Here is a 27,781-nt window from a genome sequence, read left to right on the forward strand (position 1 = left end):
AAACAGGCAATTCTTCAGCAAATGGCAAAATCTCCGATTCAAACACATCAAACCAATGAATAACAACTGTCTTATTCCTGAATTTGTTTAACCTATGCATGTTAGGAAAATTTCTTTTGTTACCTATTCTGATATTTGGACTCGGACTTCTCTTAGACTGAGTTTTACTATGCGTATTGTTGTGCGTTTTTTTCTACCTTTGCTAGAGGTATAGGGGAAGGTTGAGATCTCAAAAATCATTTTTCACCTCGCCGCATTTTTGCTACTGTCCCAAGTCAGGAGCCTCTGTCCTTTGGTAGTCTTGTATGCTTATTAATTTTAGTTCTCGTGTATAATTTGGAGTTAAGTATGACGTCCGTTATCACTGAACTAGTAATCTATTTGTTAAGGGGTCAGCTGAAGGACTCCTCCGGGTACGGGAGTTTCTTGCTGCATTGACGACACATTAGTATTTTTTTAGGTTTAAACCCACTATTTGGTTTCTCTATCATTTTCTAGGTGTCATTTTCTCCAATCGATGATTTCTATTCGTGATTGCAGTATTTACGGGGAAATAATTATTTAATATTATGATTGAGTTCAAACTTTTTTCACATGGTGGAATGTGTAACATTTGATAAATGCTGTAAAATATCTTCTGCTTTACACCACCCACATTTATTCTAACACCACGTTACACATACGAGAAGTCATTTGATAAACCAGTTTAGGCATCATCCAGAAAAAAGACATTAAATAATACTTCCTGCATGCTTAAACTATGCTATAAAATGTTTAACTATTTGTGAATATAAACATATTACAACTAAATGTTGGCTTATTATTTATTATTCATGCTTTGCTTAACTTATACAACTGAACTAGTTTAAATGCGTTGTTAATTTTTTTTTTTACTGGAAGTGATTTTCAAGGTTATATCCAGTCTTCTACATTTATGACGGACTTTGTTTTAAACACTCACTTTAAAATTTTCAATTTTAACAAAAAACGGGGAAATAAATTGTTTGAAAGTATCAACATAACACTAATTTGAACGTAAGAATGAATGAATTCGTTATAAACTTTTTAATGTCATATTGCATCAAGTACGACATTTTCTTTAGGAAACTATTATTAGCTAAATATTTGTAAATATGCAATGTTAATGTCTTCCTGAAAAATTAAACAAACAATTCCATGGTTTTCGTATTAAAATAAAATCTACAGAAAAACTACCAGAACCATGTATGGATAATAACGAAAAGAATTAAAATATAACGTGCAAAAATATTTTAAATTAATGTTTAACTTTTAAAAAATCCAACCTGTTATAATTACAAAAATGTTAAATTATTACCTCTACGACTTTTACCAATATGAACATTGTGTATGAACATTACATTTGGGCGGAGATTTAACCTACATATGCCAGTACCTTTGAATTGTCAGTTGGAAACAATAAACATAGTTCTTATCCACAAATGGTAAACCACATCTTAAAAATAGCAAAACGTAAATGAGAGCGAAAATCACCAACGGCATATGCAAATTGGTAGAAGAAACAAACTGGTCGAGAAAACTACGATGGGTTTGTTCACTTTATAAAGCAACTTTGTGCCACTTTAAAAAACACACAAAAAAAAGAACAACATACAATTTCATGATAATAAGAAGCAGCGTTAGAGCTCACAATTTATCTCTTCTTCCCTAACTGCGTAGATATTTGTGTTTAAGAAAACCCAAAGTACGGATAAGCAAACAGGTAAACGAATGGACACGATGAACATATACCTACAAAATTAAATTATCAGAGATAGAACAAAAAAGATACTCTTACTTTTCAAGCGGTTTGATAAGCTGATATAGAATTATGCATACTTATGTATAGTTTGTCAAGCATTGTTTCAGCGTACATTTGCTTGCAACATACGTAGGCCGTTAAGATACACTATCTTCATGAACAATAAAGATTAAGAAATGTATTTTTGTTTACAGCATGCTTGATATAAGTTCATTTCAGTTACAATGCCTTATATTACTAGTAACCTCACTGACAAAGCAACCTGAACAAAGCAGATTTAAAAGATAGAATTCAATAACATGTTTGATTTTCTGTTTCAAAGGTTTTTAGCCGTGGTCCATGAGAATGTGTACATGTGTATAGGTGTAACTTTCCCATTATTAACTGGCAGTTATTACTTGTACGTTTTATATATCGCTACTCCCAACGAAGACTTGTTTAAAACACATTAGTTTCTAAGCTTTATCCAATTCTAATCATCAAGCTTTAACTTTACATGAAAACCAAATATTTATTCGAGCGTGAGTCAACAATTCATTTTAAAATGGTGAAATGATGCAAAATTCTACAGTATTTCAGCTTCAGAAGACATGGCTACTTTACTGAGCAATTGTTACAGAAAGCAAATGGGCTATTAGGGAGTCTTTGATGTTCGGTGTTAGCACATTCAGTTGTTAAATGTTTGCCTCTCGATTGTTTTGTATTGAAATGCTTATGAGGCTCATTGCTGTTTCCCGGGTTAAATGGTTGAATGAGGTGTAATGGGTTCGTTATTTACAAACTTCAATCCTTTTAAGAGGGTTAATAAATTGTAATATATACAGGTGCTTTTGGGAGAAGTGTTGATTTTTAACTTTGTAAATTTATGCTCATCATGTTGTTGAAAAAAGTACTTCTGTTTGCCCCCTCACTTGGAAATTATTGTCCAATAACTCTCGCCAAAATCACATCAAATGACAGGTAATACCTTTGGAATTGAATATGAGATCAGTTTAAATATTTGTGGTTCATATCAGTGCACAGTTCCAGAAAATTAAAATAATTTTGTTGTATTTTGACAATAGATATAAATATTATATATATAACCATATAATATTTTATATCTTCAGGAAATACGTTTTATGTTTGGATAAAGTAATTTTGATATTTTACGTATAACTTATATTTTTATTCCTCAGATGAGTAAGCTAAAAACTACTTATGCTACATTTTGTATTTCATACACGAACTATATGTTTGAAAATAATATCGTACAACTCTAAAATTAAACAAAAATAAAAAATAAACTTAAGTTTGAAAATATAAACGAAATGAAAGTTAAAAAGATAAATATATATAACAACAATTGCAGATAAATGAATAAATAAGGAAAGGGGTAAAAAGAAAGACTTTTATATCACGAAAAATCGTTATAATAAACACATACGATAAATAAATTATACCAACATTTTAATTCAAAAGTAGTCATTAGGAATAGGCTGCTTACAAACTAACAATTTCACTTTCATTACTGCATTTATAATGAGGCTAATAAATTGAGTGCATATAAAACATACAAATCAGATTTATCTTTATTTTTCGTTACCAAGTCAATCATATTTTTTATTTTAGATCTATAATAATTTTCATAAAGAATTGTTTTTTGTTGCAGTATCCTACATAATATGATATTTATCATTTTAAATATACAAACAATGCGTTACAATAAAGATTTTCTATATAATTAAAATTTACGTGCTCCTTCACGAACAATTCGGCACTTTAAGAATATCGATGCCACTGATGACATTGGATGTGTTTGACTTTTGTTAATTAAATCAAAATAATTAATATATATTAAACAACATTCTGATTTCTTGATTGAATTTGTCCAAACATTAAGTCATTTTTCGTTTGATCAGCCCGTTTTTAAACGTTTTATTTTAATCTTAAAATATGTTGGAATCCCGCATCACTGAGGGGCCGGTAATTGACGAAATTCGCAACTGTTCGGTAAAATTGGTACTTTTCATGCTATTTAACTGTCGCAAACACAATCCAAATAGATATAGGAAGATGTGGTGTGAGTGCCAATGAGACAACTCTCCATCCAAATAACAATTTAAAAATTAAACCATTATAGGTTAAAGTACGGCCTTCAACACGGAGCATTGGCTCACACCGAACAACAAGCTATAAAGGGCCCCAAAATTACTAGTGTAAAACCATTCAAACCATGTTTGCCCGATTGTCACACTACGAGAACGAAACATGCTGAGCAAGAACTGTTTACCTTGCTGAGACTCCTGAAGCGTCACAGGTTTTATGGTGGAAGTTGTGTTGCTCATTCTTTAGTTTACTGTGTAGTGTGTAGTGTGTTGCGGACTAGTTCGTCCTCTCGTCGTTTTGTTGTTTCATGCAAAGGCGTGTTCAGTTATGAATGTCCTCTGTTATCTGCAATCTCTTTTTAAGGCTGTTGCCCTAAAACGGACCAACAAAAGAGAAAAAAGTATTGACAATTCCATAACTTTTATGAAGTTTGGTTCTCGATGCTCTTCAACTTCGTACTTTATTTGGCTTTTTTTTTAAAATGTTTTGGATTCGAGTGTCACTGATGAGTCTTTTGTTGACGAAACGCGCGTCTGGCGTATGTACTAAATTTAGTCCTGGTATCTATTATGAGATAATTGGAAACCCAAAATAATGTCTGGATCTTCCGATACACAATTGACCTTATAAACATCATAGAGTAGACAAATTCTGATATAATTCTACATCTATTCAATTTTGCTGTCATAAATTTCGAAATTATTTTTGAATTAAGGCATGTCTGTTCTTTAAACATTGCACTGATTCCATTAGTATTTTTCAGCTCTCCAAAGTTTGTATTAGGTTTCGTATTTATTTTTGGATGAAATGTGCATTCTAAAAAAAATAACCAAGATTATCTCTTTTGATTTTAGAAATAATATACATTGTATATCAACTGAAGACGAATGAATTTGAACTAAGACATTTATTTGTTATGCTGGTTGACTTTATCAATATGTTTTCCTTGAAAGAAACCGTGTACTGCACTTCCCCTCTGACAACTTCCCTTAATTCATATTTGGAAGCTTTCAATTGCAACATTAAAAGGAAGAATCGACATCTCTAGCTCATTAATTGATATAACCCTCCATTTTTTTTGTTTCGAGAGTCTTTTTGTCAATGCAGAACAGATATGTTAATGTTGAGAACAAAACTTAAAGACAAAAAGAAGATATTTTGATTCGTAATTAGACCTTCCCTTTTTCATATTGATTAATACATCATGTATACTGTCATATAAGAAGTCAGTGGTTTGGTTAGCTATTAAACCAGGTTTAATTCATCATTTTCCACATACAGGTGCTTTTTGTAGAACAGTTTATTTATAACTTTGTACCTTTATTCTAATCATTTTGTTGGAAAAAGTACTTCAATTCATCGCCGTTTTGCGGGGCTGACGATACCAGGTGATTAGTCGTGATGTCAAATTTTCTTTTTAAATTCTATCGCAATCTTTCGTTTTTCTTTTGCTATTATTTTTACTTACATTGAACTATACATTTTATTGTACCCTTGGCAATAATATCACATTTCCTTATTTCAAACACGGGTGTTAGGGATTTGTTTCATATTTTTGAATAGTTTTTCTCTTTCCTCTGCTGTTAATAAACATCCAAATACTTTATTTAATGTGTCTTTTAAAATTTTTATGAGAAACATAGTGGGTGTTAGTTAAAAGTATGAAATGGCCACCATTTCTATAATCTAAGAGGTCTTATTGGTCACTTTGTGTCTATTTATTTTATAATAATAATTTCGCAATAATCAATATGGCCATATTTACGGTCAAAATCAGGTATGAAGAGCTAGTTTCATTGAAAACTAATAAATCACTGACCAGCCAGTAGGTGAATGCAACTATTCTTAGTATTTTGGTTAATGAACTTCGAATACCTTATATCAAGTTGTTATATTTGTTAAAGGTTATATTACAATAAAGGATGCTCGAAGCTACAAAATTTCAGCAAAATTTTCAACATTTTTTTTCATTACAAATTATATTTATTACACTATTAGTAAAAACTTTATGATATGGTACAAAAATCAACCAAACAAATTGATTAGTTTTGGCCCAAAATGACTTTTCAACTGTTAATATCATTAAAAAAGCATCAAATTATCTCCCTATGGTCTAAAAATGCTAATTTTTTGCATTATGATTAAAATATCGTTTTTGTTTTATCTTATCGGTGACCCAAATAAGCTGTTCTTAAACTAAACAACTATAAAATTTGAGCGATTGTTGTAATTTAGATCTTTTTTTATTTCTCTTATTATTTCAATAGAAAAAAAGTACCTTAACAAAAATGCCTGCTTTTGTTCATGGCAGATTGTGAGCTTAAATAAACAGTGACCCCATTTTGTTATAATATTTTTCTTCTGAGTATATCATAACGTTCGTTTATAGCAAAAAAAATAACAAAATCCTTTGTTTAAAAAACATATTGATTTTTACCCTCGAAGCCCCCTTAATTTGATCATTTGTTATTGTTTAATAGGTCAAAGTATGCATAAGGTTTTAAACTTTGAAATTTTTATGACCACGAGCAAGGTAAAGTAAAATTAGCACCGTTATTTTTTTTCATGATTCCCATGTTTTGTGTTAAGGTAAGATACTATTTACCAATCTGCGTCTTCAAAACACTGATAAATTGCTATTTCTCAACAACAGATTTTAGGAGATAATCACAACGTGTGGAACATTGGAAAAAAGAGGATAGCAAATTTGTTGTAGTTGTTGAAATCATTTTATGGCAATGTGTCATATAGTGTTTAGTGACATTATGTTTTCTCGTGACACCTTTTTATATTCTTTTTTTTTTATAGCATAAAATTAAGGATGCATTCTTCTGACATTTGAGTCTCATTGAAATCTCGTTCTGGAATTATTTCCAAAACATATGATATAAGTAGAAAATAGCAATGAATTTGATAATTATCATAATCAAACTTAACTCTGTGAAAGAATTATGTATTTCCAATAAGTAGTTTTTGAGTAATGCAATTTTCATTTTATTACTAGTGAAGTCAGGTTTTTTTAGAGAAATTTTGAGAAAAATGGGTGAGAGGTACAACAAATGACTTTCCCAGAAATATAAACATCCCATATAACTTTTACTTTTTAAATTTCGTAGATATGTATTATTTTCAATCATTTATAACAAGGAAGATGTAAAAATATGCATTTTGTTCTTTAAACACAGAAAAATCACTTTACAAAATTGAAAACATGGTAAATTTGACAAGAAAAAGCATCAAAATATGATAAAACTTTCTTATTTTAACACCTACCTATAGTCTTTTTTTAGTTGAATTTATTCAGATTGGTCCCCTTCATCTTTATTGAGAGTATGAAAAAAAGTTTAATTGTGGAACTGTGATTTTTTTCACGATAATAGCCCCAAAAGGTAAAAATTGATGAAAAATGGAAAAATCATCAAAATTTGGTACTTTCACAGGGCCATAGCTAAAAAAGAAGCGCACCACCATATGATTTTTTCTTCACCAATTATTATTTTACAGTCTTATAAACCCAAAAATCAGGTTTAGAAAAAAAGTTTTTTTCTAGAAATTTTTGGCTCCTCAGAGGTGTACATCCTTAATACTGCCACAGGGAGGGTTGACTATGTTTGTTTTGAACTTTCAACCCGACCTCTACGGATCCATCAACCGGTTCTTTAGCATGCAGAGTATATGGCACTACATTGTTTTTCTACATTAGGCATCTGATCCACACGCCTTATTTTCTAATCCCAGGCATAGATTACCTCAGCGGTATTTGGCACAACGTTTTGGAATTTTTACTCCGCAAGTTTATACTTGTTTGGCTTTATAACTATTTTGATCTGAGCGTCACTGATGAGTCGTATATAGACGAACTCGCGTCTGGCGTATCAAATTATAGGCCCAGTATCTTTGACCAAATTTTATCGTTTATATACATATATATACATCCTGCACATATTAACAATGCAAATAAAATGTATATAACGCGGTCACAAGAATGCCAACATCATAGTCAAATATGGCAGGGACAACGTTTGTCAGCGCTTAGAATACAATTAGACTCCGGAATAGACTCTAAACATCAAGTTTCAAGAAAAGGAGTAAGTCAAAATCTGTAACAACTTAAGCTTAGATTGACAAAAAATAGACACGTCAAATGTAAAACTGTTTAGTTTCTGACTGTGGGGTTCATTTGAGATCCTGTTTTATGTAATTGGCACATAAAGCTATCTTCTTAATCGAATTATCAGATTCAAACATCGGTAAACTCCTGTTACATGACTTTTCGCTTTTCTCTGTTAAAAAACCTTTGAATTTTTGAAATACTAAGGTTTTTCTACCTCACGAATAGATTACCATGGCTGTTTTTGGCAAAACTTTAAGGAATTTTAGGTCTTCAATGCTCTTCAACTTTGTATTCTATTTGGCCTTTTAAACATTTTTGATTCGAGCGTCACTGATGAGTCGTTTGTAGACGAAACGTGCGTCTGGCGTAAATATAAAATGTTATTCCTGGTATCTATGATGAGTTTATGTGCATGGGATGTTTTGAAGTTTGGTCAGGTTTTTAAATCTAGTTTCCTTAAATTTCTGTTTTGATCTATTTCTGATTCATTACACAATGGATTTTTACACTGAAAATTCGTTGAATTACACACAACTATGTATTACACTAACAATGTTGAAATAAATCTGCTTTGTGACCAATATTTGTTAATCACTTTTGTGATTTTTCGATTAAGGAACCATTTTGAAGTTCTAGTATATCTGTTACTTACTTTATTTGAACTTAAATTTTGTATTCCAAGATGATAAAGTAAAGTAAACGTTTTGAAGAAAAAATTCGATGACATGCTGTACAAAAGAGTCGGAAGATATGAAAAAGAGAATAATAACTTAAAGACGGACCGACAAAACCTTACAACCAATGGTAATGTCTGGTGCTCCGGAAGGATAAGCAGTTACTACTCCACTTGTGACACCAGTCATGTAACCTATGGTAAATAAACCTTCAAAGTAACCTATGGTTAATAACTGTTCATGTAACCTATGGTTAATAAATAATCAGTGTGTTTTTCTCGTTCTGTGTTGGTCGCCTCTGAGGAAAAGAAGAACGGAAAATAGCTACTACACTGTGTAGTATTGAGACAGATATTCCATAACTTTGTACAAACCCATGATGGCGTCCGTAAATCTTCGATAACTCAACGTTCAGTACCAAACTTGTTAGCAGCAAATATCTATCTATGATATCCTGATATAAAACGAAAACTCTGGAATATCGTATCACATAGGAAATAAATACACCATTACGAGGAGTTCTTGAATGTTTATACATTCAAGAATATGAATAACTGGAAAAGTTTACAAGAAAAAGAGTTCCAATGTGAATGTCGATTGTCTGTTAAAATAAATGCAAAAATCAATCATCTTTTTTACGTTAATTGGAGATAATGTTTTATTTGATTCAAACGTGTGTTTTTTGTTTATAAAGTATGATTTGCTTCTTTCCAGATCAACGTTGACCATTTTTGATAGAAAGTTGGACCAATTCTTCTAATTTATCGTTTACGTTAAGAAATAGGACTACCACACAGTACCAGTGTTAAGGAAAGAGAAGTCAAATGTTTATACATTATTATAGGAGGAAAAAGACTAAGATTGTACATATTCTTACTGTTCTTGAAAATGTTAAATACCAATATTTGATAAACACCGCCATCAGAATAGGTAGTGATATGTACAGAAGCTTTCAAGGCAGGGTTAAGAAAATGATAATAAATATTTACTATGTTAAGGCACCGCAAAACTCCTAAGTTTAATAAGCCATAACTATGAAATCAAAAAACTAAATTCTAATAAGGCTAATTGTAAGCGAAAGCACGACTTTCTTTCAAAAACTGGGACCTTGCATGATATTTTACCGCTCTATCGACCAATCTGAAGGAGCTGAAAAGCGTGTTATATGTTTGTGTTGTGAATTCGTAAATAAACTCATCATTGATATCAGGATTGAAATTTTGTATTTGCACCAGAACGGCGTTTCGTATATATAGAAGAGAGGGACGAAAGATACCAAAGGGTGTGTAAAAAAGACTCATCAGTTAAACACTATCCAACAAAAGTAACGGCACATAAGTTTGAACTCCAATTTATCATTACATATGATAAATTGTAAAAACTGTTAAAGTATCAAAGGAAAAACATTCGTTTGCAATGCAAATACATATGTTTAGATTCTTAGCGGTCAAATTTGTTTTGAAATTTTTTTGACAAAAATCGGAACTTAATTTTCTGAAATGAGAATTAAGTATTCAAAATTTTAAGCAGACAATGTTTACCTTTAAATTAAAAAAAAAAATTATGGTTGAAAATACGTTTTAGCCATACACCAATGGTTTTGGTACGAAAATAACACATTTGCAAATAATAGATCAATTGGTCAATTATTATTTTTTGGTACAGAGAATCCAATTATAAAATGTATGGAAATACATTGCATTGTATTCGTTTCTTTTGTTGACCAGCACCGATTTATGTATAAAGACTCTTGAGTTTGATAAGTGTAGCTGTGTTCCCTTGTCCTGTGATGTATATGTGTATAACTGCCCTCCATTATCGGCAATATTTTGGTACTCGTTGTGCTCAGTCATGGTTTTTTTGTACCAAGGGTCTTCGGTTTCCCATGTGGAGCAGTGGTATCTTTGAAATGAACATATACTTCCGTGTTTTAACATTACCTGCATTATATTAAAAAGCGATTACGTACATTATATATAGCTATTGAGGTATATAATACCAGCTGAATCAATCTGTAGCCGATATAAACTTAACCAAGGTTAGCATCATCATGTGGGCAATCCTTTATTGAGACAGTAAACCAATAATAAACTCAAAATCACACATAACGGTAGTAAGTAGCATGCAATATTAACACATAAATATTAAAGAAACCAAAACTTCAACAAATTGTTGGTACTATCTCATGGATTTAAGAAAGCGAAGTAAATCAAATAGGTTATTTCAAATATACTAAATGTATATGTGGGTTTTAATGTAATATAAAAATAAAATTAGAACCGGATTTATAGAAAATTGACGACTTTTGCAGTCTTCGTTGATCATTTATAGAACTTAATCAATCATATAGGGATTAGTCGACCGAAGCGTGAGTTTTGGTTTCCGATTATTGGGATATTTAAGAACATTAAATTGCAATAATTTTATGCTATTGAGTTTGTGCATATTAAAGATTCTTGTGAAATAGCTACCCGCATGTATAATGCACATCTACAAATAGCTAGAAAGACGAATTGTTCGTAAATACTTTAAAAATTATTTCTGTGCAAAACAGCCCACATATTTAAATAAATATTTTATGACAGTCGATCAGGTATTAATTAAATATTGCTTTTTTAATGATCATTTATTAAATGTGTCTTCTTTCATTTAATATGCGTTGAAACTTCTTATTGGTGTTAACCTTGGAATTGTGTACGATCTCGTATATTTTGTTATGAAATTAATTTTTTTCTATGGTCTGAAATAACAAATCTCAAATTCATTTTTAACATGCATTTTCTATAATTTTTTGTGAGAAAAAATCAGAAATTATTGTTCTGTGTGTGGAAATTTGTATAACTACTTGATGTCTCGTAACTGCCATTAAATCAATTTGTATAAACAACTTTATTTATAGAATTTGACTTTTCTTCGTCCTCGATTTTTCGAATAACAAATTCATATTGAGTGCGTAATGTCAAAAATTGCAGCCTAAATTTTGCTATTTCATGAAAATTCATTTGTTGAATGTGAATGTACACATTGTGCCTGTCTCTGTTATCCAAAATATCAATGTTCATAATATGCTAGAGGATGTAAATGACGATACAAGTAGAATGAAAGTTGTAAGTCTGACCTTGAAATGTGCAAAGCCAACGGGAGCCAATTCTCCTACCCATTCAGTCATCGTTTTAAAAGAAGATAACTGAAGCGAATTGTATATCTTTGTATGTATAATCAAGCTATTCTTTGATAGATTAAATGTACAGAAAACAAATAGGGTTTTAAACTTTTTCAGATTATTCATGATTCTGTAATGACGTTCTGCATTTGATCAGAATGAAACAACTCTGTTATTAATAACAGTTATCTGGCTTATATTTTTTTTATTTGGCAAGACATAGTTTTTGTAAGTGTTTGTTCGGCATTTACCTTTAATTAGTAAGTACCTTGGTTTGATTGTTTTATAGGAATTGGTATTATGTATTGGTATAAATTGTATCATGGTTACCCAAAAAGTATATATTATTTATGTAAGACCTCTACTATCAGATGATATAGTTCATTAATTGACAAGAATCACTTCTGCCTTACGCTGCAATGACATGACTAGACTTAATCGGATAACAGTTAAACAAAAGATATCGCGCTGTTTACCATTGGCAAGACGTACAAAATTTGTGTTTTTAGTCATTTCTTGTGATGCTTAAGATTCGTTTTCGGATATTGTTTAGTTTTAACATATTTTATTGTCCAAAAACATTGACAAAAGGATTAGACACAAGTTTTGCAACTTAGAACGTCTTCTCCATTTTGGACATTGAATATCAAGCAAAGGACATTTAATAAACTACTCTTTGAAAGTTTAAATATACACTTGATAACCAGATCTGTTGTTTTCTCAGTTAATATTGCCAACAAATGAATCAGACCCCACGACCTATGAACTAGTTGCATAAAAGCTTATGCGCTAGTTTTATAACATACTAAATACTGCATTAATGTTTTTTTCGAATGCAATTGTGTAATTTACTGTAAAATTCTAATCATGTTAATAGTGTTATGCAAAGTATTATTTCAAGGAAATATAAAAACAATTCAATGTATTATTAAACGGGGAAAAACATACTGTAATGAGATCATAACTAGAATTATAGACCTACAAATATGTTGGGAGTCCTACTTAATCAGTGACCTATTATACAAAAGCAAATGCTACAAAATTTATAACAATTTGGTACAACCTGCCGGTATTCATATTTTTATTGGATTATGTACAGTTCTTATACATTCTTGATATTCTATTTTTAGTAGATTGTTGAACAAATAATATACAATAATTATGGTTTAAAAGATGTATTTACTGTCAACTATATACATATAGCTAAATAGAATGAATCGTACTTTAAATGCCTCTGAAACTTGTATGATACATTTGAGTGAAATGGTAGGAATTCATGTAATGTTCAATAAACTTATATAGCATCACTGATGAGTCTTTTGTAGACGAAGCGCGCGTCTGGCGTATATACTAAATTTAGTCCTGGTATCTATGATGAGTTTATTTACTTATAACATAGAGACTTTCAGTTTTCTGTGCTAATTGTTCTTTTTCGTCTAGTTTTGTCGATTTGTTCGTGTGTCTAATGTTTTCTGTTTCATAACTAAAATTTAGGCAATTGTAGAAAACTGTGAAAATAATTACCCCCGTCCTTATAAATTTTTAAACACCTATCATTTTTACCTCAGGAATAGATTATCTTAGCTGTATTTTGCAAAACTTTGAGGAATTTTGGTCCTCAATGATCTTCAGTTCGTGTTTTCGACCTTTTAAACATTTATTAATTTGAGTGCCACTGATGAGTCTTTTGTAGACGAAACTCGCGTCTGGTTTAAATATTTTCAATCCTGGTATTTATGATGAGTTCATTTACTTTTTCAGACGACAAATCTCCCATTTCCATTTTCTATTATAGCTGGTTCTATAATTTATAGTCATTATCAAGAGTTGCAGTAATAGTATGCCACTCATTGTCATCTACATTGATTGATAAGAGATTTTTGGTCAATTAAATATTTGAAAAACAGTGTCAGGGTAGAAAAAAAACCCCTCGGTTTAACTAATCAGATTTGCAAGGAACACAGCATGTTTCGGTCACATTATCACACATTTACAAAAAAAATATTTGTCTTGATAATCACGAATTCTGCTGCTGATGGGCAAAACATGAACGAATGGAAACAAAACCTGTCTTTTTTATTCGTTCAAGTACTTTCCCCTGGATATTAGACTCCAAGTAAGAGAGTTTGCTTGATGTATTTAAAAATATGACAATTGAACTTTGTTTGTTAACGCTATCAAAACAATATTTTCTCTGCTTAATTTTTGAATACTTAGTTTCACCTTTAGTCTAAGGCCACGTAATATTAAAAATGCAGTTGCAGATTTTACAAATATTGATCCTGATATAAGCGTTTAATCAACATAATGTCGGTTTTAGGGTTCAATTTAAAAAAATAAAAATAGAACGAATGTATTCAAAATAATAATTACTTATACAAGAAAGTTTGAAGCATATTAGTAGAAGAAATAAAGAATATAATAAGATGGGATTTAATTGTAGCTGAGGAGAAAAGAAAATTAATAGTCAAAACAGTTTGAAAAAACAAATATATTGTGAATAAAACAATCGAGAAAATATTCGATAAAATGTGCTGTTTTTTTTTCTTTTTTCGACAATTAACCAAGCTGTAGTTTAAAACATAAACATAAAGGATATCACTTAAAAGACCATAAATAGAAGCTATAATTTTCATTTTAAAGAATTCAAAAAATAATAATAGTCATGCTCTCGACAGCAGGTTTTCATGGACAGAAAAATACGATCTTCGCTCTTTAATTTATTTTAATCTGTGATATTGCAAAAATTAAAAAAATGTCTATGTTAATGCACTTTCATTGATAATTGAAAATGTATTTTTTTTTAATAGTGATGATGTGTCAAGAAGTTATTCAAATGTGTAGAAATATTTTTGATCAAATGATGCTAGATTATACTGAAATTAAACTTTAATTTGTTAAGAAAAATATCAGCAATATATTTAATTATAATGTTTGTTCCTGACACTTAGCAAGTCAGATAAAACAAAGTGAAGCTGCTCTTTGAATTATGAAATAACACTTATTCTTATATATTCTTAAAATTAACAATTCACCACAAATAAAATGTTTGTTTAAATGCTATATGGTTTTACTTTTTCAACAAATCAAAATAAAGATGAATGATGTATTGTATGTATTAGTTTAAACTTCTTTTGTCTATTTGTTTTCCTGTTTGAGCAATGCTATATGAATTCGAATAGAACTTTTTAACTTGTAAAAAAAAATTAAAATTAAGATAATCATTGTTTTCTTTTTCATCTTGTCATACAAAATATCAGTATACTGAGAGTTTCATTTAGCTTTAATTCCTATACTAAACTAACAAACAGTTACCTGTCAAACATGAAATTTTCAATTCATTTAAAAGTAAGAAAGGCATCTCAAATATAAAAATCATGTAATACCAAGTTCCACTATCACTTCACTAGTTTTGAAATAATCTTCAACTAGAATACTCGATACCAATAGTTTGGTAAGTCAAACAATCTACACATTTCAAAACACCAACACAAAAAAAGGGCTCAAACTAAATGTATCATTGAATCCTAATACCAATTTCTCTATACATATTAGCAAATTTAGTTTTAGTACCATTCAGTCATTTGTAAATTCCAAAGAATGGTGAACTGCAGATAAGTAAGTTACTAGTAATGTTGTCAATAAAATTCATCAAAATCGACTGGATGGTTAGATCTCTAAATTGAGATATGGGTTAAATACTTAAATATATCACTATACACAATTTCTCTTTTGCCTCAAATGAACTCTTGTATGTATATAAACACTCTGTTGTTATCAAGTTGAAAATATAATTTGTTTATAGAGAAGTAACTTGTGTTAATTGAAGTTCTTTTTGTCAAGCAAGAAATGTCTCATTAATGATAATACTATGCTATTCAAACACTATCAGGTGACACTTCCAGTATGATATTATATAAAATTAAATAGCTATATCCAAAATAATTTAAAAAAAAACAAATATTTTTTAGAAATAATCCTGTAATAAACAAATCTTACAATTTAAGTAATATAATTTATTATAACCATTGCACAACAATTTTTAAATGAATTAAAATAATCTCTCATACAACATATTTAGATATAATAATGAACATGAGTTTGATTTATAACACTTACTGTGCCATACATTTGAGACAGTGCCACACAAAGTGTTAATCTCAATGAGAGTCTATTGATACAGTTGGACTAATGCTAGAGATCACAGACGAGTCTTTATCAGAGTCCAGAGTCCTACATAGCTTGGCTTCAGAATATCTCATACTAGGTATTCCCATCATGTTCTGTGGGTGAGAGTTCAGTAGAGACACTGGCGACGGTTTGATCGGTAAACACACAGATCCTGCTCGTTGATTGCACCTTATAATGTTTTGATACTCGGCTGACAAGTTGTAAGAGGACGCTAGTGAAGATAACAGGTCACCGGATGGGTACGGCGAGAGTAAATTAGAACAAGATAAAGGTCCGGCAAACTGTGAAGCAAACGCTGGCAATGGCGTTGGTATAATGGGTTGAGTCATTTGTGTACTACTACTGCTCTTGTTATCTGGAGCTATAATATTATCTATAGTGAATGGTTGTTTGTACGTATTGTTGTTCCCGTGTCCCGTTAGAAGTCCGTAAGGATGTAGTCTAGGGCTAACTCCTCCGCCTCCTCCTCCAGACTGAATATATCTCATCAGTGCTTGGTCGTGCATATACTGAGATTCCATTTCAGATTTCATTGCTTCGATTTGTCCTCCTCTGGTTTGAAACTTGAATCGCTTCCTTCTCCTCAAGAAACTTCCATTTTCGAACATGTCTCCACACATTGGATGCAGTGCCCAGTAACTTCCTTTGCCGGGACGATCAGGTCGTCTTGGAATTTTAAGAAAGCAGTCATTAAAGGACAAATTATGCCGCAGCGAGTTCTGCCACCTTTGTGTGTTTTGTCTGTAAAATGGAAATCTATCCATAATAAATTTATAAATTTCACTCAAAGGCAGCATCTTTTCTTGAGAGCCTTGAATAGCCATTGCTGTTAAAGCTATATACGAGTATGGTGGCTTCTGGTCGTTATAAGTATTCCTTCCTGGACGTGGCATCGTGAAAAGTTTACTTTATAAACCAAAACTTTCAATGTTTGTTTTCACTTTTTTGATCACTCAAACAGCGTTTGGTTTGCCTCTCAAGCAACTATTTCAAACACAATTGACACATTCAGCAGAAAACTTGAAATAAAGTATCTTCTTCAGGAAAACAAATTTAATTTGGCATACAAATACTTGACATATCAAGAAATAACACCCTCTGCGTGTAGCTTATTATTGTAAGCGAAACCGACATGGTCTATACGTCAGTCATCTGTTTAGGGGCAGGAACATTACCTAATTTGGTAAGCTGCTGCTTAATCTTGTATCCAATAACGAACCTGATTGGTCTATTAAACGTTCTTTTAAAAATAACTTTCTTTTTAGTCGCATCACGAATACTAATACGTCAAATGAAAGAGAAAATGATAAATGGATTTCAAATGGACCAGATTTAATCCCCATTATTTGATAGATTCTAGTGGTGTGGAAATAGAAAAGCTATAACAAGTAAAGTTTCAATAGAAATGATAGGACGAGTTTGAGTGGCGACTTTGTTGAATGCCGTAATAAAATGCATGATTTAAGTCCATAAACATAAACAACCATCTAAAGAAAAATACTGACAGAAGGCCTAATGTAATTGAATAAATAACCAAAATAAACCAAACCGAAAATATTTAATCACCTTAATCGGAAATTAAAAACATTGTAATATTTTTCTTTATTTATATAAAAACACAACTTTCAATACATATAAGGATTTTAGTTTATGTTTTGTTGATCTTTGTTCAAGTATTATTTTTGTTTAAATTTAAACTTCATACTTATTTGCACAACATTGTAAAATCATAAATATTTGTTAACGTTGTATTTTGGTGTATTTCGATAAGATAAAATGGACCAAAATGTTTCAATAATAAAATTAACAGTGACAATTCTTTAAAACAAAACTTAAAGATACGTTTGCGGATTTTCAAAATAACTTCTAGGTTTTTTTCCATTTTAAATAAAGCTACCTAAAAAACAAAGGTATTGCTCTTGGCATAAAAACATATTGAAAAAAAAATATGACCACTATTACATTTTTTTGTGGTTAGATATTTTTTTACTTATTATCCGTAACTTATTATTTTTCTTCACTTTGAAAACTTAATAGATGATAAAACGCTGCCTCTTTTGGAATGTTTTTTTTTTGTACTGCGTGTAGTAAAATGTGTCATGTAAGAACTTTTTGACGCGGATTAATACACTATATTTCTGGTACACATAAAGGACATTTTTTTTTATTTCTTTATATGAGTTTTAATTACTCTTTTAAATCAAAGAATATGCAGAAAATTTGAAAATCTATTATAATGCAATTAGAAGAAAAAATAATTTACAAATTTGATCTAAAATGAAACATAATTCATTACACGAACACCTTTTCAAATATTTACATGTTCTTTAAAGGGCACTGTTTTGCACCTCCGGCAGAGAAATAAGAAAACTTTCTGCTGCAAATTCAATAAAGTTATAAGTATTGGGAGTATGTAAAGGAATTGAATTTTCAATGCAACGAATCACAATACCCTCATACATGTGTATAAATAACATTGTATGTATGACAGCAGATTTTGAAAATTAAAACCATAAAAATCATACATTCCTATTTTAATTAGATTGTATTTTAAAACGAAAATATATTTTTTTTAAATGTAATGATAACTCAACTTCTAAAATGTGCGTATATATTCGTTTGATTAATTGTATTTCTAAATGAGTGTATAACGAGTTTCTTTAATTATTTGCAGCGTTAGTATTAGAAGTTTGAGTAAATGGCTGAACTGAAAATAACTGTTCATATAAGAGCAGTGTAATGTTAACCTTTAAAACTTAAGTTCCCATACATAAAATGATAATTTTAATCATTACAATTGCCAAACCCTGGTCAAGCGCCAAATTATTAAAATTGTTCAACCACTTTGTAACTGATGGTGATGTCTCTTTATTTATTGTCTTTTTTCAAACTGTTTCACTGACGACATGAATCTTTCAAAATTGTGATATAGGTTAATATAAGCTCTGATATGAATACATTTCCGTATTGGTATATTTCTTTCTAAAAGTTTCACTCATTTATTCCGAAAAATTATCACGTAGTCTACTAAATTCCGACATAATTATCCCTCCTTTTAATGATGGTTAACGGTGATATAAATTCTATAAAAAAATAATAGTATAACTTGATAATGTTAATTAATTTTTTCAATGATTCATCATGTTTTATTGATTTTTTTTATATATACAAACGAAAAAATGAAGATTCAAAGAAATATCTTTAAAAAAAAAACCACTTCATACATTTTTTTTTTTCAAATAAATATTTACATCAATCTATCTGTTTAATTTCGATGATTTATTTTCTCCATCTGAATGATTTTCCCTATATTTTGACTTAGAATAATCTCTCAATTGTTTGTTTTAAATGTAAAAAGATATCCCTTGAATTAAAAATTCACTAAATCTGATTTCCTAACTATTTTCATGTATACTTTTTTTCAGATGTTCGGATCCGCCTCCCTTATGTATATGATTGGTTTGTGGGGTTAGTAAATCATTGGCATATTGCTTGTTTTATCAATTGTATTTGGTCATTTAAGAAAATCGATTAGTATAAGTTATTGTACTGTGATAGAAGCATGTGTTGTGTAATATTATGTGATGTCTTGGTTAAAATAGATAGATATTTTCCTTTACATTTAGTGTTCACTAAAACCTACACATGACTTCCAGAAATGTCGAACGAAGCCGTCTTTAATCGTCTACTCTTTTAGAAGTTCAGATTGGAAAGCTATCATCATATTTAATATGATAATAGCTTTTAAAAAATGTCCATCCAACTGAAATAGAAGTAACTGTCTAAACCTCTTCTTACACATAAGTTCATAAATACTCGAAAGTTTTTAAATACCTTTAAAGAAATGTGTTTTCTTAAAATACCTTTAAACTTATATGTTTTTTCTAAAATAAGCTAATTCTTTTTCTATATTAAATTTATCCATATTTATTTGGTTTGTTCCCATTTAGTTTTTACTGTATAAAGTAGGTGAAAAGAGTAGTAATACACTAAGGCATAATACCTGTTAAACAAAGGGCAGAAATAAACCGAGGCGTAATACCAGTTAAACTAAAGTAAAAGATTGAATAAAAAAAAGACTTAAAATAGAAATCAATGAAGACAAGTTGTTGTTTTCACGATTAAATAGTTTAGCAGATTATGACAAATGGAAAAAGGAAGTACCATAAAATACACTACAAGTGTTTGTGATAAATGAGATGTGCATTGATTTATTCTTTTTTCAAAACCGAAAAAACTTTTGATAACATTTCCTTCTCACACGGACTTCTAAATAAATCATGTATTTAGTGCAATTTCTCAAAATATTCAAAATGTTAGACTGAAATTTTCCCCAAAAAGAATTTAATGTTGCAGTAATGCCCAATGTTTTATATTTGTTATCCGGTTTTTTTTTGTAACTGACTATACGGTATGGGGTTTTCTTATTGCTGACGGCCATAGTGTTACCTATACATTGTAGTTTGTAACTTTTATGTTATTTGGTCTCTGTTGGAACGTTACCATTAAAGAGACATTAATTGTCGAAATGCGCATCTGGTGCAGAAACATTGGTATCGCTAATATTATTGTCCCATTGGCAACCATTACACATCTTCTTTAATCTTATAGAAAAGACTAACAATATACAATAATAGGTAAACGTCAAAAAAATATCAACCTTTTATGTACGAGACGTTGACACTGATGAAGGGTGAGGTTTACAGACCCATTTAACTGTGTCGTGGCGAATTAAGTCTTTTGATACTTTATGTATTGTTTTCATGCATGCTCTTATTTTCTTCGTTTTTCCTTAAATTAACCACTCGGAGTAAATATAGACTGGTTCAATGCGTCACATGGATATTTATTGACTGTAGTCTAACGAACTAACATGTCATGGTTCCTACTGGTCATTTTTCTCCTCACGCACACAAGCACCTATACATCTTTGGCTTTCATGTTTTTAAGGTTAGAGCATTTATGTTGAATGTCAATCCACCTTATTAATAATGGTTGTCTCTAAACACACATGAAGTTTCCCCATAAGATGTAAAAGTTAAGGCTTTTCAAATATGCTTGTATGACCTCCGAAACTTCTTATTCTCTCTAAAAATTAGTGAAATGGCAAATAAGTTTCACTTTAGATTCAAGACATTCTGAAAATGTTGACTCAAAAAATATTTTGTGAGGTTTCACAAGCTTTTTTTTCAAAACTAATGCCTTTTCAGTACTTCGGATAGTTCAAACTTTTAATCCGGATATTTGATTAAAAAAAACATGTTGTTCACTCGCAATGAGATAAATGGAAAACAGTTATATGTGTAACCATTTTCTACCATTTTAAATAGTATTTTACTATAATTACCATCATTTTCTTATTAAAATTAAAACTAATTATCCCACTTTTTTCCGTTATTTAGAAAGTCATGCCGCAAGTGCGACATCCGTGTATGAGTTTTAGTTTTAAATACCATGAACTAGACAATTGCAGCTATGACATCATAGTTAGAACATGTATCGTACTCATACTCGTTTTGGTGTTTCGAGCACATGTTCTCCGAGTACTAATATTAAGTAAAGATTGTTCTCTTATTCAGAACGAACGTTAGATCATGTAGATAGTGTCATCTAAGTAACCACTTATTGGGTTCAAATAGCTGTGTATCCCGTATTTCTATATATTCATGATGTTACTTTAAAAATATAATAACTTAACCCCTTCCTTGTATAGTTTTGTTATATTCTTTGTATGTTTATCTTGGCATTACTTTTTTCTAAGATTATTACAAAAAATATTAGCTATTACAAGTTCTGTGGAATAATCATATCAAAAACCGTTATACAACACAGTACCATATGGCTAAGGTTTTTATACGTGACAAAGTATATCTAAGCGTGAAGTGATATCAACAAGATTGTGGCTGAACATATGTATCATGTTTATTCATTGTTCATTTGATGAATATTCAGAGTTCACCTTTTTATTTTTCAACTGAATGAAGATCGCCATATGGGACGACTGTCGGTATATTTAATGTCTAGTGACCTATATTTAACTCAACCAAACCGTTATCTACATCTAGTGACCTATATTTAACTCAACCAAACCGTTATCTACATCTAGTGACCTATATTTAACTCAACCAAACCGTTATCTACATCTAGTGACCTATATTTAACTCAACCAAACCGTTATCTACATATTCCCTAGTGACCTATATTTAACTCAACCAAACCGTTATCTACATATTCCCTAGTGACCTATATTTAACTCAACCAAACCGTTATCTACATATTCCCTAGTGACCTATATTTAACTCAACCAAACCGTTATCTACATATTCCCTAGTGACCTATATTTAACTCAACCAAACCGTTATCTACATCTAGTGACCTATATTTAACTCAACCAAACCGTTATCTACATATTCCCTAGTGACCTATATTTAACTCAACCAAACCGTTTCTACATATTCCCTAGTGACCTATATTTAACTCAACCAAACCGTTATCTACATCTAGTGACCTATATTTAACTCAACCAAACCGTTATCTACATCTAGTGACCTATATTTAACTCAACCAAACCGTTATCTACATCTAGTGACCTATATTTAACTCAACCAAACCGTTATCTACATATTCCCTAGTGACCTATATTTAACTCAACCAAACCGTTTCTACATATTCCCTAGTGACCTATATTTAACTCAACCAAACCGTTATCTACATCTAGTGACCTATATTTAACTCAACCAAACCGTTATCTACATCTAGTGACCTATATTTAACTCAACCAAACCGTTATCTACATCTAGTGACCTATATTTAACTCAACCAAACCGTTATCTACATATTCCATTTTAAGACCTATTTAGCACATATAGTTAGGTATCAAATGCATGTAATTGACTCAACATCAAAGAATGTTGTCAATTTTACACATTTAATTCAAGCAATACATTCCATTTACATTCTGAACTATAATAATACATCAAATATTGAATTAGTAACTAAACTATATTTATAAGTCACAAATGTAGTTTAAGATTCAACATTTTACACTTTATAAGACGTTTACAAACCTTAACCGCTGTTTTTAAAAGCAAAATGGGAATATTTATTCGCCTATCGAGATTGGTGTATAGAATTTTCCAATACATTGAATGCATCTCCGTCAGATACTTTATAGAAGCAGCCCGGGAGTAAAAGCATATTCAAATACCATTAGATCGGAATTAAATGACTCGGAAATAGGAAATGTGTGAATGATGCTTCTATTTTGCGCAATGAAGTAATTTGCTAAAGTAACATGTTGATTCTGATGTATTTACTCTTCATTTGCTCTAAAACACATTTGTTTTCATTCTCTTTCCAGGGAAGACATTAAATACGGATTAACCAAACGAACCTACTACATAAGAATCTATATCAATTCCAATAGCATAAATACTTCGTTCAAAATCATTTTTCAAATGTCTATTTGATTAAGAATAAGGGTTGTCAAAGAAATCTAATACTATATTTGATCGTTTTAGTGATTTGATTTTAAGAGACACTAATTTCCTTTGAAATGCGTCAGACTGTTTTCAACAGCCTAGGTAGTTTTCTGAGTCAAACAATGAGGAGAAGTTGAAAGAGAAACAATCTGCAACATAGAATATGTATCCACAACATGCACAATTTTCCACAAGACAGACTGTAATGTTCGCTATTTTAAGAATTGAAAAGGGATTAGTGGTAAAAACCACTTAAAATGGTGCCAGTCGGCTTTAAATTTAGATATCTTACTTGTATAATTAGCATACATGGCTAAACATACTACGTGTGAATGCGTAAGTATGTCTATTACCAAAACCACCCACTATTTATTATAGTACGCAGTTGTTTTGTTTTGTTTATATAAAGAATGCTCTTTGTTTCTACTTTTCTGATATTCCTGTTTTGAAAAAATAAGCTACACAGAATAGTTTACTCTCAATACCTAGCTATTTTTATTTGCACGTTTTGCTTCGAATTGTCTTAGTTCAATTTTAGTTTTTGTTTTTATATATACTAATATATCTGCATATCAAAATAAAATGTTTTTTTAGTTTGTGTTAGTTATGGGTTTGAAATGTTGATAATCCAATTATTGGACCTAAGTTTCGATAAAAGTACATCATTTGATGTTGTTCAGTCTAGGTTTCTGTGTTGTGTTCTGTGTACTTTTATTTGTTTGTTGCTCGTTTGTCTTTTTAGCCACATTGTAAGATTATTTTCGACTGATGAGATTGAATGTCCCTTTGATATCTTTCACAAGTCTTTGACATTTTAGAAAATCTAACGTTTACATTACTCATAAAAATAACCTTCAACAGACAAAAGCCATGATCAAAAATTTTGATTACTTACATCATAATAAGTCGGTATTTTTTGCAAATTCATAAGATATAATGATCAGTACCTATATCATTGGTTGGCATAACTTTTTGACTTTTTTCTTCAAAAGTCTGCATGCATGGTATGACGTCCATTTTCACTAGACTATATAAAAAAGAAGATGTGGTATGATTGCCAATGAGACATCTATCCACAAAAGACCAAAATGACACAAACTTTAACAATTATAAGTCACCGTACGGCCTTCAACAATGAGCAAAGCCCATACCGCATATAGTAAGCTATAAAAAGCCCCGATAAGACAATGTAAAACAATTCAAACCAGAAAACTAACGATATTTTCCCGCTTTGTTGAAAACCCATTGATGGCTTTCGGCTGTTTTTTCTCTTTGGGTCGGGTTGTTGTCTCTTTGACACATTTCCCAGTTCCATTCTTAATTTTGTTTAATATTTTTTGCAGTTTGCCACGATGATTGTGACATATGGTATGTGATTGATTGATTGTTGTTTGCATAACGTCCAGTGGCAAATATTTCATGCATGTTCAGGACGAGAACAAGTTAACAATAAATACAATAGGTAGGTCTTGTCATAATAGAGGCCATTCGGGTTGATGGTCGGGGAAATTTGAACTGCCACCGGAAAATGACGGTATATTGGATAGGGACAGAAATATAGTCTTACAACAGGCCACGTTTTTTTGTCTGTAATGTTACTGGTTATCGCCAAAAAAAACTATAGATAATGAGTAGAATTAAAAATAAATTTGATGTTAAAATAAATGGATATTTAACGACTTTATAAACGATCTAATGTATATCTATACAACATAAATAATATTTACGAGCTGTTATACAAAACGGTAATTTTTGGACGACGTTGAACTCTTCGTTTATTTTACCGGCACAAACTATATTTTATGAAGCTGGCGCGCCAATTTTAAACAAAAAATATTTGTGGCAGAAGACACTTTGTGTTGGAAAAATTGCAGAGAGTTGGTACTGTTTAATGCTCCTATTAATCAGTAGGTAAATAAATTCGTCCTGTTAAATTCAAGTACGGACCCCTCAAAGAGTCATTGCAAGGGTTCGTAACGTGCAAAGAGCACATAAAGGTCGTGGTACTCTCTTTACACGAGGCATCAGATTTAACGTCCCCTTTCTGAGCGGACGTGACTACGAACTTGATACATCCCGCACAGCCAAACGGACGCCCCACTTCGGCAAACGTGTTACTGTCGGTCGGGAGAAGCCCACGTGACCATATTGCGTTTCCCCAGTCACCCTTGGGGTCATATGGTATGTAATATCATACTCAAACCTCTAGAGGTATCTTTAATTATATTGCATACGTTTTGGAAACGTGGTAAAACTGATGCAATTTCACATTTTTTATTTTTTATCAGACTCTTGAAAAATAACTGTGCGTATGTGTTACTATGTATGCGAGTTTCTTTGAGTGTATAAAAGGGGTGCGCAGAAAAACTGGATCTCACCATATTTTTAAATAAAGCTGTGTTTTTCAGAATGTCAAATGTGATTTATTGATTTATCGTCAATTTTCACTTTTTCCCTTTTATCTCACTATCCTTTATCTTAAACATCACTATAAGTCTTGATATTCGAAAATATTAGACAATGTCACTTATCTATGCAGCAACGTCGCGTAATCCAAGTCCATCCGCGTTCATTAATAATAATAATAATAATAATAATAATAATAATAATAATAATAATAATAATAATAATAATAATAATATAGGGTTATTGCATGAATATTGGGGAATATTGTCCGGAGTAGAATTTTATATTGCACGAGCTTGTGAGTGCAATATATGTTCTACGAGGGACAATATTCCCGATTATTGTATAGCAATATAATATTTCCCACAGAAAGTAACCAAAAGTAAGCGTGCAATAATTTCCAATATTGCACTAGTGCAATAAATCTTCAAAATTCATGACGTCATGAACGACAAAATATAAGTTTATACCAATTTTTACTTTAAAATATTATATTGCTATACAATAAAAGGGTTATTGCATGAATATTGGGGAATTTTGTCCCTCGTAGAACATATATTGCACTCGCAAGCTCGTGCAATATAAAATTCTACTCGGGACAATATTCCCCAATATTCATGCAATAACCCTATAATATTCATGCAATAACCCTTGTATTGTATAGCAATATAATATTTGAAAGTAAAAATTGGTTTAAGGGCATACGATACAGTTTTGATCCTGTATTTACAAGTTCGTGAAAATTTGCATATAGGCTATTTTTTACCTGATTAATTCAAATATGTAATAAAAGATATACCTTCATGTGCTACTTTTTGAGTAAAATGAGGTCGAAATTTTGTATATTTGCTCACAATTGAGATTTGTGGCCGTAATTTCTTTTTCGAAAGAAAGACATAACTTTTTTGTTATAAAAGATAAAAACAAATTGTTTTTTGTTAAATAATCGGTAATTTCTGTTTTTTATAAGTATTCTAAAAAATTATGCATTTTTTATTCAGAAATAACTTATATTTATCAAATGGTTATGCCCGCGTCACACTGTCCCGATTTTGATATAAGATGGACACCCGAATGCGAAAAATGTAAGTTCGTACGAAGTTGGTCCCGATCTCGTTAAAATACCAAAAAGTGGCCGAAGCAAGTACGATGAATAACGAAGTCTATACGATGGTGTCGAAATTATATACGATGGTGTCGAAATTATATACGATAGTAAAAGATGAACATACGAAGGTTAACCGAAGACGGGTATTTGAGCTTCATATATCAGCCGAAGCCTACACGATGGATCACGAAGGCTACACGATGGATTACGAAGGCTACACGATATGTTACGATGATGGCGCGATGGCCATACGATGTCTGAAATGCGTTTTACCTGTTTTGAACTTTTTTATGATACGAACGGAATTTCGACAACATATCGTTTCTGTACAATCTGTCATGCATGACGGGAAATCGATCTTTTTGTCTAATTCTTATAAAACTAGTTTATTATCCCCATCGCCTACTTCATGTAAGCTACGTGTAGATAAAATTGTTATGGACACACTAGAACCAAAATGCTCAAAACTTGGTATGGTGTTACTCGTTAAGAATATCTTGAGCGATATTGACTTTAAAGTGCAAAGGTCAAGGTCACAGTGGCAGTTGTAATACAAGATAATATTATTAATTCGTATTATTTAACAAATTTGATTCGTTTAGGCATAGTCACTGCATGTTAAACTATATTTTCGAAGGTAGAGAGAAATTTTTTTGTTACAGTATAGCAAAAAGCATATTGACCGGCAAAATGCATATCGCACGGTTATTTTTAGATATCTAAAAACCGATATACTTTGTGACGTCATGTAATGAATTTCAGGATATTGTTTAACG

General features: G+C 30.8%; 1 protein-coding gene across 1 annotated transcript; it reads right to left on the reverse strand.

The window, feature by feature from the left end:
• Window positions 1-15,979: 15,979 nt before the first annotated feature.
• Window positions 15,980-16,903, reverse strand: LOC134714373 (forkhead box protein B1-like). The gene has a single exon (XM_063575614.1). It carries the CDS (start codon window positions 16,901-16,903, stop codon window positions 15,980-15,982), a length of 924 nt encoding a protein of 307 aa, XP_063431684.1.
• Window positions 16,904-27,781: the final 10,878 nt, after the last annotated feature.

Source organism: Mytilus trossulus, chromosome 4 (genome assembly GCF_036588685.1).
Source record: "Mytilus trossulus isolate FHL-02 chromosome 4, PNRI_Mtr1.1.1.hap1, whole genome shotgun sequence".
Classification (NCBI taxonomy): Eukaryota; Metazoa; Mollusca; class Bivalvia; order Mytilida; family Mytilidae; genus Mytilus; species Mytilus trossulus.